Here is a 14,401-nt window from a genome sequence, read left to right as displayed (position 1 = left end):
GAAAATCAATTCAGGTCTTTACTTAGAAATCCACAGCTGCCAAGTTCCCAAGGACATCACATCATATTTGGCCCTGCCATCAATTAAGCTCAGATACCTGGACAGCAAAGACTCTTCCCCAAGATGGGGAAGGGGGTTGGGGATAAGATTAGGATTGTGAGGGTAAATTGCTGTAAGTCTGTAGCCCTTGTGGCTTTGTGATTACATATAACCCTAAAACCTCCTATACCATACAGGATACATTTCAGAGACATTAAAGTTTGGTGGGAAGGGATTCCTCTTGATTTTAGTAGTTTCTCTTCCTTCCTTCTTCCTTCCTTCCTTCCTTCTTTCCTTCCTTTCTTTCTTTCTTTGTTGGTTGTGGACCTGAACTCTAGACCTGGGTGCTGTCCCTCAGCTCTTCAGCTCCAGGCTATTGCTCTACCACTTGAGCCACTTCGGGCTTTTTCTGTTTATGTGGTAGAATAGGAATAGAACCCAGAGTCTCATGTATGCACTGAGCCACCTTCCCAGCCCCACTAGTTTCTTTTTTAAGCTTGTGCTTCTTACTAAGGACAAAACTCAGATACCATAAATTCTCACAGGTTCATTGAGAGAAAAATCAAATTTTTCTTAAATGTTGCCCCTATATTTTACAATTATTTTTACATACCTAAATAAAAACCTCTGGTTTATATTCACAAGACACTAAACATTCACCTTACTGTTCCTATTTCCTGTTAGCTAGTATCTTCCAGGTTTCTGTGACTAAGTCTACTATAGACTGAACATTGGAAAACTTGTTAAGCTATTAACCCTGACCCTACAGAGCCTGGAACTCAGTCACTACAGAGGCTGGATTTAAATCCTGACATGCTTGGCCCCACCCCTGGTTTTGCATCATCCAGCCACAGTAACACAAACCAGCCCTTCCCCTCTGCTCCCTGGGATCCATTCACTCCTCAGGAGTTCACCTACTGCCTCCACAGCATCAAGCTCAGTTTCTGAGCCTCAAGCTCCCAAACACATGCCAATCAAACTGTATAAACCCATGTGACCAAAAAGCCTACATGGAGCTCACACAGAGACTGCCTTCCATTCAGCACTGTGGCATTGCAACATCCTATGCAGGCTCCAATCCCTTCCATCAAACCCCATGTTGGGTGTCAAATGATGCTATTATGGTACTGTTTCCAGTAAGCATATTTGGAAGCCCTTATCCTGTATCCCATTTCTCCAAAAGTACATTAAAAAAAACAAAAACAAAAGCCTGACAGCATCCCAAATTAACTCAAGGAGCCTAGAAATCCAAGTCGAGCACAAAATTCCACAGAAATCAAAATACACCAGGTTGTTTTTGTGTTGTTGTTTTAAGAAGAGATTCTTGGGGCTGGGAAGGTGGCTCAGTGGTAGAGTGCTTGCGTTGCATGCATGAGGCCCTGGGTTCAATTCCTCAGCACTACATAAGCAAAAAGAAAAAAGCTGGAAGTGGTGCTATAGCTCAAGTGGTAGAGCACTAGCCTTGAGCTGAAGAGCTGATGGACAGCATCCAGGCCCAGAGTTCAGGCCCCATGACTGGACCCTCCCACCCCCCCAAAAAAAGAAAGATTCTTTTTTTTTTTAAGACCTAACTTTTTTTTTTTTTTTAAAGATTTGGTATTTTCCCAGTGGCCATGTTTTTCCAAGAATATTTCATCAACTTTCTAGACTGCAAAAGTTACAACAACTCCAATATGTCAGCTTTGGACAACTTTTCACATCGTCAACATTTTTATTCACCTTAGCTCAAAAAAGACCTCGCACACCCCAATGCAGTACCGTCATCAGAGACAAGAATGAAGCACTGTAGGGCAATGCCATTCCACAATGTTCCTCACCTAGGAAGGGGCACAGGGAACTTGCTGAGTAATGCTGCACATACTTATGTTTAATGATGTACATAAATATATTTAAGGTTTGTACATTTTATTATGTGTCATGTTAATCTCAAAATAAAGACACTTGCTAAAAATCAGACATCATCATAAGAGTAAATTCTAAGTAAAATTAAAGAAAAATTAACAGCACTTACCAAAATTCAAGAAAATCAGTTTGGCCTGTATCCCAGGACATAGTTTGACAAGAAATGGAATGGCAATGTAGAACCCCAAAACACAGAGAAGTATCTTCCTCAGCCGGAACCACAGTCCCTTTCGCCTGTGAGAGAAACAACTAAAAGTCAAAAGGTAGTTGGTACAATTTTCCCATAGTTTACTAACAGCATTGGCAGTGTCTAAACAAGGACCCCAAGCATCTTTTCCTACAGGCATATTGCCAGTTATAAAAGTAGTTTCCTACTTCCTGCTTTTAACAATTGAGGAGCTTCTTGTTCTATGTCTAGCCAAGTATGGGGAAGTACTCTGTTCTCTTCCTTTTTTATTTCTTCCTACTTTGTCCTGTATTACTAAATAAACCTTTGCTAAGCTTCCAAAAACAAAAAGTTTGAGACAGTCTTTTGAGCTTATTAGTTAAACTGGAGAAGTGTTTTTCCTGTCTATCTATCTATCTTTGAAAGCCAAAGAAATAATCCTGTTGATGTTTTATATTCACTCTTAGGTTAAGAATCTAACAGAAATAATGGACCCTCTAAAAGCACTCCACTTAGCCATGTGAGAATGGGACATACCTATAATCTCAGCTATGAGAGAAGTTATAGACAAGGGAAAGCTATAGTTAGGAGTGGGACCCGATCTGTTAGCCTAACCTCCTCCACCTTAGGAGCCACTCCACTATCTTAGGCCCTGCTGTAAAGCATGGTTTTTGCCTGAAATCTGGTGACACAGGCCTTTCCCCAAAATTAGTTGACTCAGGCCTTCTCTTATTGGCTGACAGAGACAGCTACAACCATAAATCTTAGCCTTGCCACAACAAAATCCCCTGTTTGCATGTACCTCACAAACTCCACATCTCATACAAGACAGACTGAGAGTACCCCCCACCCCTAGTAAAACTCTCCACTACCAGCTCCCTATAGCTACCCTCCCCAGTTTAATGGCAGCTGCTGCTCTCTGTCCTGACAGTGTCAGCCTGCCAGTCTTTCTGCCATTGAACTTTTCCTACCCTCTTGGACATGTGTAGAATGCTTCATCCGGTCAAGACATCTAACACTACCTAAAAAATAACTAAAGCAAAAGCAGACTGATTCAAATGACAGAGGGTCTGCCCAGCAAGCGCAAGGCCCTGAATTCATACTCCTCTCTGCCCACTGCCCCCCCCGAAAAAAAAGAAAACACCCCACCTGACATCGAACCCCCGCTGCCACTTCATCTCATCGAACAGAAGCTTCTCTGCATCTTTCAGTCACCCTTCTGATAACCAGCTCTGTGGTTAGTTACTCATTAGCTGCACGTAGGAAGCATGTGCAGCCAAGAACCTGTCCAACCAGGTCCTTAGGTAACTACAGAGGGCTGAGGGCAAGACTGTGTCTGTCAATACCTGTTTTGGCATTTCTGTTCGGCCCCTTGGACCTATCCAGTAGGGTCTTTCTCCAGGGCTTTTAGGCCAGGCCATTACCTCCAAGATCTCAAGATCCTCTTCTGATCTTTCAATACTATCAACAAATGTTTATAGGGGCTGGGAGATGTAGCTCAGTGGTAGAATCGTTGCCTAGCATACACAAGGCTTTGTACACCATGCCAGTAACCACCCCCCCACACACACACTTTCATTAATTCATATAGTACATTCATATAGCACTGATAATACATCTACAGCTCAATAGAAGACAGATGGATCCTCCTATTAGCCTCTGCATTCAATCTGTTGTGACACATGACATACAGCATCTGGAAAACTCCCTGTACATTTCAAGAGTGAAAAGGGCAAATTATATCTCAGTGTTATGGAATCATTTTTGATCATGCAGACCCTGTGAGGGGTCTTGGGAACCTTACAAGTGCAGAGCCACACTTGGAGAATTGTTGCTCTCACCATCCCATCTAAATTTTAATGGTGCTAATTATTTCTGGAATATTTTTAAAAAATTTAAAATGGTTTTTAAAACATACAATGAACTGCTGAAACATGCAACAATAGAGATGCCTTTCAAAGCATTAAATAAAATAAACTCAAAAGATTATATACTAGTCAGGTACCACTGGCTCATGCCTATAATCTACTCAAGATCACAGTTCAAAGCCAGCCTGGTGCAGCCAAGTCTGTAAGACTCTTATCTCCAATAAACTAGGCAGAAAAAGCGGGAAGTGGTGCTGTGACTTAAGTGGTAGAGCATTTAGTCTTCAGCAGAAAGAGACTCACTCAGGAACATTACCCAGGCCCCCAGCTTAAGTCCCAGGATCAGGAAAAATAAATGAATGAAAATAAATAAATAAATAGATAGATACATAGATAGATAGATAGATAGAACATGTAAACTGATCTAAAATCTAAAATCTAGAAGAGACAAAAACAAACAAACAAACAACAAAAAAAAAAACCCTCCAGGAGCAGAAAAATCAGAACCATGCTGGGTGTCAGTGGCTCATGCCTGTAACTCTAGCTACTCAGGAGGCTAGGATCTAGGGATTATGGTTAAAACCCAGCCTGGACAGAAAAGTCTGTGAGACTCTTAATCTCCAATTAACCAGTAAAAAGCTGGAAGTGAAGGTGTGGCTCAATGGAGTGCCATCCTTGAGGGGAAAAAGTAACTGTACCCTGGTCCTGAGTTTAAGCCCCAGTATCAGCACCAAAAATGCATGTGGTAAAAATAAAAGGGGGGAGGAAGAAAGGGGTGGAAAAATGAGGGGAAGGGTTTGAAAAGGAAAGGAAAGAAAATCAGAACAGTGATAACTAGGGACTAAGGTAGAGGAGGAGTTTTAGAATGATGAGAATAATCTTGGTTGTGGCTGTGGTTACATGACTGTATATATTTGCCAAGACTCATTAAATTGTACAGTTAGAAGTGAGCAGGTCTCAAATGAGTGGTAGAATGCCTACCTAGAAAGTATGCAAGGCCCTGTGTTCAAATCCCAATTCTGCCCTTACCAAAAGTTAGACTCGGGAGATTTACTAGATATAATTAACTTTCAATAACACCATTGTTGTTGATCAGTCAATAAGGTTGCTATAAATACCTCCACAAGGTTTATGACAAATACATCTGATCATGTAATTCATTATTCACTCGTTCACAAAGTCCATGCAACAGTCACTGCTGAGCACCCAGAATTCTGTAGGTGGTAGAAAACCAGAGCAGCAGATGCAGAGGTGGCAGGCTATGTGAGAAGCACCTATGCTTGGGTACATGGTCCAGAGTGACCTGACTCTGGGTTACCAGAGAAGGGCCACGGACTGACACACTAAGTTAGGAATACAAGAACTAGCTAGATAAGGGAGAACAGTTTAAAATGGTATCTTATATTCCACATATAATCAACCCACCACTACAATGAGGGAAAGCTAGCAATATTGTAGTTGAAAATATCCAACTCATCCCTTACTAGCATGCAATCTTAGGCAAGTCCCTTAACCTCTCTGAGTATTGTTTCTGTTGATGTTTGGTGGGGATAATAATGGTGTCTCAGGCTCAGTGGCAGACTACTTGCCTAGCATGCGCTAAGTTCAATTGCCAGCACTGCAGTAACAGCAGCAGCAACAACAATGCTAATAGCCATGGCTCCTCTGAGGGTCCTAGAAGGATTAAAATAATGCATGTGGAATGCACATGGGAGTCCTAGTACCAAATCCTCTACATCTTCTTCAGGGTATAATGGGAGAGGTCAGGAGAGGAAAGGAAGGAATCAGGACTTCATTCTAAAAGAAATGGAAAACTCATAGAAAGGAAATAGCCAGCCAGGTGCACCAATGGTTTTGCTGGTAATCCTGCTTAGAAGGCTGAAACTAAAGGATTGTGGTTCAAGGCCACAGGGCGGGAGAAATTCAGGAGACCCCCCCTTCTCATTGAAGAGCTAGACTTGGTGGCATATATCCATTATCCTAGCTACAACTGGAAGCACACATCCAGGAAGGGAGTGAGACAGTACCTTTAAAATAATCAGCAAAAATCAGGACTGGAGGTATGGCTCAAGGATAAGAGACCTGCCTAAGAAGTGCAAAGCCCAGAGTTCAAATTCTTGAGCCACTGAGAGATTAAAAAAAAAAAAAAGGGCTAGGAAGGTGGCTCAGTGGTAGAGTGCTTGTCTTGCATACCTGAGGCCCTGGGTTCAATTCCTCAGCACCACATAAGCAAAAAGAAAAAAGCCAGAAGTGGTGCTGTGGCTCAAGTGGTAGAGCACTAGACTTGAGCTGAAGAGCTGAGGGACAGTGCCCAGGCCCACATCTGGACCCAAAAAAAAAAAAAAAAGAAAGAAAAGAAAATAGCCTGTAGTCAAATACATTGCCACAAATGCCTGACACTTCTGCTTGGGTCCTCTGTTAGGCCATCTAGTGTTATCCTGTGTCCCCTAATTGCTCATTCTTTGCCTTACCAAAGGTGGTATGGTTTGAGATTTTATGCCTATGAGAAAGGAAAGTAAATGCCCACACAAGATACTTGCTTGAAAATGTTCATGACATCTTCATTCAGTGTTCTCAAATTGAAAATACCTCAATGCTCATTGGATTAATGAACCCAATGGCATTCTCAGAATGGACAGCCACACAGATGAATCTCACAACAACTAAGCTGGCTGGGCTTAGTGAGCCACTGGCTCACACCTGTAAGCCTAGTTACTCAGGAGGCTGAAATTTAAGGAGAAAGGTTTGTCGGTTGTGGGGCTTGAACTCTGGGCCTGGGCGCTGTCCCTCAGCTCTTCAGCTCAAGGTGAGTGCCACTTCCAGTTTTCTAGTGGCTTATTGGAGATAAAGAGTCTCAAGGGCTTTCCAGCCTGGGCTGGCTTTGAACCATGATGCTCAGCCTTCAGCCTCCTGAGAGCTAGGATTACAGATGTGAGCCACCAACGCCTGGCTAGGATCACAGTTTAAAGCCAGCCTGGGGCAGGGAAGGCTATGAGATTCTTATATCCAATTAACCAACAGAAAATCAGAAGTGGCACTGTGGCTCAGAGTGATAGAGCACTATCCTCAAAGCAAAAGAGCTCAGGGACAGTACCCAAGTCCCAAGTTCAAGCCCCAGTAACTAAGCTGAATACAGGTCACTAAGTGAAAGATAGCAGGACATTGGTAGTTTTTTACTTGGACATATTATTTTACCTAAAGTTTCTCTTTTATTTGTGGAACAGAATTAGTATTTTCTTTCCTGTGGATTTCACAGTGATGTTTTCTCCATGGGCTGAAATAACTAGCTTTTTAGTATATTTAAAATAATATTTTTCTGTGGCGCTGAGGACAGACACACTAGGGCCTCAAGAATGCTTAGCAAGTGCTATTTTACACAGTTGAGCCACAGATCCAGCCCTTACTTCTTTATATTTAGAAATATATGTTAGAAATCATATATATATATATATATATATATATAAGATATATAAGTTAGAAATATAGAAGTTAAAAATCATCTATTTCTTATCAAATTAAAGGCAAGAAGACACTAAAACTAAAAAAATTAAAGTGAATATAAGCAAAGTTTAGAAGACAAAAAACCTCCTCTTCCTCTCCTCTTCTTCCTTCCCTTTCTCCTCCCCCTCTCACTTCCCTTCCTCCTATTCTAGAGCTTGAACGGAGAGCCTGGGCACTTCCCTTGAGTTTTTGTACTCAAGGCTAGTTCAGCATCATTTATAGCTTTTTGGTGGTTAATTAGATATAAGAGTTTCACAGACTTTCCTACCTATGTTGTCTTTAAACCATGATCCTCAGATCTCAGCCTCCTGGGTAACTAGGATTACAGGTATGAGCCACCAGTACTCAGTCTCCATTTCTTCTTATCTCTTATGACAATGCTTTTATTATTATCAGAAATCTCTGATAGCATCACTGTTTACATAATCACTTCTTGCTGGGAAAAATGACTATTCTCAATTATTGGTAGGAATAAGTACTGCCCATACAGCTAAGGGAATGCACCACTTTCCTGTACAGACACTGATCTAATCACAGAAGCAGATTTCACACAGTCAAGTATAAGATCAAATGTTCTACCACAGCCTATACTGTCATATATTGTAGGTTGTCGGGTTATTTTTTGTTGTTATTTATTTACTTATTTATTTTGTTGGTCATGAGGCCTGAACTCTGGGCCTGGGCACTGTCCCTCAGCTCTTCAGCTCAAGGCTAGCCCTCTACCACTTGAGCCACAGCGCCACTTCTGGGTTTTTCTGTTTATGTGGTGCTGAGGAATCGAACCCAGGGCTTCATGCATGCAAGGCAAGCACTCTACCACTGAGCCACCTTCCCAGCCCATGTTGTTTTAAAGATTACTTGTCTTTTTAGTACCACAGACAGATAACCAATGTAAATGATCATGAAATAAAAGGAAACTGTAAAAATACAATATAATGAACTTCCATGGGTCTCAGGAACTGTACTCTTTGGCACTCAGTCCATACAAATGAGGACTTCACTTCCAGCAGCAATTTTTACACAAATATTTATAGCAGCTGTGGTGGTGACATTATAGTCTGTACCTTCACAAACTTGTACAAGTGATAGCACAGCATGTGACACACACATACACAGTACGTTTACAAGATAAATCTGGATTAGTTCTAGAGACTGCATTGATGTCAGTGACACCAATGTCGGGCTGATTTTGTACTCTGGTTGTGTGAGATGTTATCATTGAGGGAAGCTGGGAAAAGGGATTCACTGGGCCATGAATCTGTATTTAAAAATAATAAGGTTAAAAATTAGAAAAAAATCAGTTACAAGAGACAAAGTAAACAAAAGTATGTAATCATTAATAAAGCTGATCATTGGGAGGAAAGGACTTTATCTGTGGTCTAGGCAAATATTAGTCTCATTTTCACCAATGAGGAAACTCCCAAGGACTTGAGTAACCTGTCCAAGGCTACACCAGATATGTACCCCAACATCCTACCTGGGGAAAGCCAAAATAGGCCTAATCTGAAGCAAGCCAAAATAGTCCTTAAGGCCAAGTGACTGTGGCTTTGGATCTCATCCCTACCCTTACCCTCACTGGATAAGAGTACATATGAGGCAAGACACTTATCAGGGCACTCAACAAGCTACTATGGATTTCCTTGTCCGCAATGGTAGGTTTACAGACATTGCTTGACAGGAGACTTCTTTAACAAATTATTTAAGGACAATCTCTATAATTTATATTTCTTACTGCCTCCTAAAAGAGTAGATCATAACATAGGTAGATCCCCTGTTTAAATTGCTTGGTGGGAGCTACCTGGCTAGCCAGGGACAATGTCTGCTGAAGATCAAAGGTCTGACAAGGAAGAAGGTAACCAGCAGGACAGGTAGGGAGGTACAGGTCAACATTCTGCCAGTTTCCATGGCTCAGAGATAAAAAGGCAAAGTATCAGATTGAATTACAGCCACTGCCCGTAGGCCCTTTGCCTCTCTGGTATCTAGCAAATCAAAGGCTAAAACCCAACACAGTGTAGTATATTATAGTATAGTGTGTGTGTATGTGTGCATATGTGTGTGTCCATTCCTCTTACACAGATGTCCCCAGACAATGTGGGGTGGTGTCAGCTAGAGGAAACCTATAGGGAAAGGAAAGAGATGTACGTAGGAGATGTTATGAAATCTTGTTTAAGGTATATGATGTCAGCCCACTGTCTTGAAAAAAGGCAACCTGACCAACAAATCAATTTCAGGGTGTTCCTCAAAATATTTTTAAAAATATAGAATTTGGTTATATACTTTGCCCTTCCAAATAAATTAAAGGCTAAAGAAAGTTGAGATTCTTTTAATCTGATTCAGTCATGCAAAATAAAGATTCAAGATGTCACTCAAGAGTACTTCACAGTTCTGGTCTAGCATGTATGGAACTAGGAATTGTCACTCCATTCTGACAAAGTTTTTCTTGTGAACTGAAAAAATAAAATAAAAATAAACAACTCTTGTATCTGTCAAGAGAATGAAGCTGGCACCAGTGGCTCACGCCTGTAATCCTAGCTACTCAGGAGGCTGAGATCTGAGGATCATTTGTTCAAAGCCAGCCTAGGCAGAAAAGTCTGTGAAACTCTGATCTCCAATAAACCACTAGAAAACCGGAAGTGGCACTGTGGCTCAAGAGGTAGAGGGCTTGCCTTGAGCTGAAGAGCTGAGGGACAGCGCCCAGGCCCAGAGTTCAAGTACCATGACTGATAAAAAAAAAAAAAAAAAAAGAGAGAGAGAGAGAGAGAGAGAGAAGAGAATGAGGTCTCAGGAGAGAGACATGCAAATACAGAGCCAGAATTTACCAGAGCAGATATTTAGGAGCTGAAAATCCTATGTGAGCGATGAATTCTAGGGGCTCAGTTTGGATAGGTCTGAAGGACAGTCAAGGGGAAGCAAGCAGGCTTTTGTGGGTTTTCCCTCTACGAGCTCTACCAGCTCATCAGTGTTTTGTTTTTTGTGCCCATTCTGGGGCTTGAAGCCTAGTTGCTGACCCAGAGCTTTTATGCTCAAGGCTAGTGTAAGGTCTGCTCCAGCCAAGTTTCTGCCCAGTACCTGCATTACCTAGGCAACTGGCACACCTGGAAGAGGTCTCATCTGCTGAGGTCACATTTGGATTCAATGTGGCTATACCTTTCTCCCACTTGATCCCACCTCCCTTTACCTGGCCACACCTCCTCCAGCCTCTACCCTAGATAAGGCATGGAGGGGGTGGGGATCAGACGCTCTCTTTCCAAGCCCTCTTTCCAAGCCTCGTGGAGTGCCAACCTGGGCTGGTGCCAGCTGGAACAATGAATAAACCTACCCTTTACTGGAATACCACGTGTGTGGTGGTGTTCTTACTCGGCAGCCTCTTTAAAAACCTAATGGCTAGCAATTTACCACTTGAGTCAAAGCTCCACTTCCAGCTTCTGGTGGTTAACTGGAGATAGGAGTCTCAACCATATTCTTGCCTGAAGAACTATTGTTAAGCAGATCAGAGTACTCCATTCTTCAAAACAAGATCTACCCTCAGGAGAAACTATTTTGCCAGAGGCTGCCCAGGACAAGGTTTTATCAGAGCCTAAATGATATGAGGGAAAGAAAATGAGCTTCTGTGGTAGCTCTATTTATTCTGTCCTTCTGAACCGAGCGGTGGCTGAGCCACTAAAGTATACATGAAGATCACAGCAATCAGGAAGACCTCAGAACTAAGCACAGGAGATGCTTCGCTCCCTCCCCACACCTCCCCATCACACCACTAAAAACCTTATTTACAGAAGTTCAAAATAAGTGAGGCAAAAACTATAGGTCTTCAAGAAGAAATGGGAGAATCCACTAATATAGTCAGAAACTTCAAAACACTCCTATCAGAAATGAACCGGGGGGGGGGGGGGGGATTGGGAGAGGAGGGAAAGTAGGAGAAAAATGAGGGAAGGGGTAATAAATTTGACCAGAAATGTACTTAATACCTTACTTATGTATCTGTAACCCCTCTGTACATCACTTTGACAATAAAAATTAAAAAATAAAAAATAATAAAAACCCGCCTTCTAGATTTAAAAGGCAGGTTTAAACCCAATACCATCAATCAACTGGATGTAACTGCCAACTCCAGACAATCATTCAATAACAGAACACACCTTATGAAATTTAAAAGGACACAAATCTCAATGTCTGTTTTCAGATCACAGTAAGATTAAACTATAAATCAGTAACAGAAACGGCTCAAAAAAATCCAAAAATACTTGGAAAATCAACAAACTACTACTAAATAATACACTGGTCAAAGAAAAAGTCTTGAGAGACTTTTTACTATGAATAAAAATGAAAACACAGCTTACCAAAATTGTAGAATTCACTGAAACCAGTAGTTATAGGGAAATTTAGAATTAATCATCAAGGATCTAGAAAGAGCAAGTTAAATTCAAAGCAAAAGAAATGTAATAAAAGGCTGCAATGCTTGGTAAGAAATGTACGCATTATCCTGCCCATGTAATTGTAACCCCTCTGTACAGTATGTTCACAAATAAAATAAAATAAATTAAATAAAAAAAGAAAGAAATGTAATAAAATTGGAGCAGAAATTAATGGGATTGAAAAGAGAAATTCAACAGAGGAAAAAAAGTCAATGAAACCAAAAGTTGTTTCTCTGAAAAGACCAATACAATTGACAATCCTCAAGTCATGCTAAGAGAAAAAAAGAAGACAGAAATTATTATCAGCAATAAATAAGATTTCACTATGGAGCATGTGGACATTAAACAAATACCACGAACAACTCTGCTTACGATGTGATCATCTCGATGAAGTGAGGCAATTCCCTGAAAGACACAATCTGCCCAAATCACACAGCAGCAGACAATCTAAACAGCCCTATTCCTATTAAACAAATCAGTCAATAATTGCCAATCATACAAAATAGAAGGTATGAAGTGTAAATAAGCTAACTGCTGAATTTCATCAAGCATTCAGGAAGAAACTATGCCTACTCTTTACTATTTCTCCCAGAAGACAAAAGTCAATGGACCACTTCTTAACTCATCTTATGAAGTAAGCATTACTCTAACACATAAATCAGACAATGAAATTATTTTAAAAAAATAAGACTTAAAGATCATTATCTCTCATGAATAGAGATATAAAATACTCTACACAATCTTAGCAAATCAGATCTTACAATGTACAAAAGGAATATACTATGATCAAGTGAAATTTATCTCAGATATATGACTGGTAATATTTAGAAATTAATGCAATCCAGCCACATTCATTCTTGATAAAACTCTTCAATACACTAGGAACAAAGGGGAATTTCCTGAATTTGACAAATATTATGTACAAGAAACCTATAACACACATTATATTCCTTCATTCCTTCCTCCAATTTCTTTAATTTTAATTTCTTTCGCCCTTTCTCTCTATCTCTAAGATAGGGTCTCACTATGTAGTACAGAAAGCGTGGACCTCAAATTCACAATTACCCTCTACACCTCAGCTTCCTGAGTGCTAAAATTACAGGTATGTACTACCATAACCCATTTGCTAGCACCATATTAGTGAAAAATTTAAACCTCTCCCACTCGGATCAATTACAATGCAAGTATGATTCCTTACATTGTTGTGTAATAAGACAATAAATTAAAGGTATACACATTGGTAAGGAAGAAATAATTTTTTTTGGTTAACAAATGACATGAAAATCCAAAAAATCAGCAACAAAGAAACCTACTGGAACTGAGTGTAACAAAGTTACAGGATACAAAGTTAACCTAGAAAAGCCAAACATTTTCATATATATTGGCAATGAATAAGTATAATCTAAAATGGAACATAATAGCATCGCCCAAATGAAATACTTAGGCATACATTTAACAAAACATGTATTTAAAAAAGATAGTGGGCTGGGAAGGTGGCTCAGTGTAGAGTGCTTGCCTTGCGCATGAGGCCCTGGATTCAATTCCTCAGTATTACATAAGCAGAAAAAGCCAGAAGTGGCACTATGGCTCAAGTGGTAGAGTGCTAGCCTTGAGCTGAAGAGCTGAGGGACAGAGACTAGGCCCAGAGTTCAGGCCCCATGACTACCACCACCAACAACAAAAAAGATAGGATCATCTATATCATTAAAAAGAGTGTCAATATTGTCAATATGTTAGGTTTTTCTCAACCTGATCTATAGATTCATGTATTACCAATAAAAACTCAAGCAAGGGACTGGAAAGGTGGCTCAGGGATAGAGTGCTTGCCTCACAAGCATGAGGCTCTGGGTTTGATTCCTCAGCACCACAAAAACAGAAAAAGCTGGAAGTGGCACTGTGGCTCAAGTGGTAGAGCGCCAGCCTTGAGCTAAAGAGCTGAGGGACAGCACCCAGGCCCAGAGTTCAGGTCCTGTGACCAAAAACAACAACAACAAAAAAAAAAAAACCCTCAAGCAAATTATTTCAGAATACCAACAAACTGATCCTAAAGTCTATTTGGAGATGCAAAAGATCCAGAATATAAACCCAATGTTAAATAAGAAAACCTTAAAGAACTGATTCTACCAGACTTGAAGCTACATTAATCAAGACCCTATGGTACTGACAAAAATATAGACAAACAGATCAATGGAACAGAAGAGTAAACCCAGAAAGAGAAATGATATAAAAATAGTCCATTGATCCATGACAAAAAAAAGCAAAGGAAATACAAGAGAGCAGATAATCTCTTTCACAAAGGGTGCTGGCATAACTAAACATCCATATATTAAAAAAAAAAACACAAAAACACACAAGAGTCTAAACTCAGATATTACATTCTTCAGAAAAATAAAGACAAAATGGATCACAGACCTAAATGTAAATAAAAAATAACAAAACTACTGGGAGAAAAATAGAGGAAAACTTTTTAGTGTCCTTGTGGAATGGCAATATTTTGGACACAAGACCAAAGGTGT

The 14,401-nt window shown here is 40.4% G+C and overlaps 1 protein-coding gene across 2 annotated transcripts in view; it reads right to left on the bottom strand.

The window, feature by feature from the left end:
* Abhd12 (abhydrolase domain containing 12, lysophospholipase) overlaps positions 1–14,401 on the bottom strand; it is an 86,702-nt gene that overhangs the window by 27,959 nt on the left and 44,342 nt on the right. The window contains exons 1-2 of one of the 2 annotated variants that reach the window (XM_070006628.1): positions 3,257–3,347; positions 2,051–2,175 (exon numbers count right to left, since the gene is read on the bottom strand). In XM_070006628.1, coding sequence (XP_069862729.1) covers positions 2,051–2,175; positions 3,257–3,285 — 154 coding nt within the window. In that variant the 5' untranslated portion in view covers positions 3,286–3,347. Of the gene's footprint in view, positions 1–2,050; positions 2,176–3,256; positions 3,348–14,401 lie in introns of those variants that run through there. The other variant, XM_070006627.1, reaches the window with a different exon arrangement.

The sequence above is a fragment of the Dipodomys merriami genome, unplaced genomic scaffold, assembly GCF_024711535.1.
Source record: "Dipodomys merriami isolate MVZ:Mamm:240054 unplaced genomic scaffold, mDipMer1.0.p SCAF_7, whole genome shotgun sequence".
In the NCBI taxonomy this organism is placed as follows: domain Eukaryota; kingdom Metazoa; phylum Chordata; class Mammalia; order Rodentia; family Heteromyidae; genus Dipodomys; species Dipodomys merriami.
The sequence above is the reverse complement of the archived record's forward strand: the minus strand, read 5'-3'. Positions and strand labels throughout refer to the sequence as shown.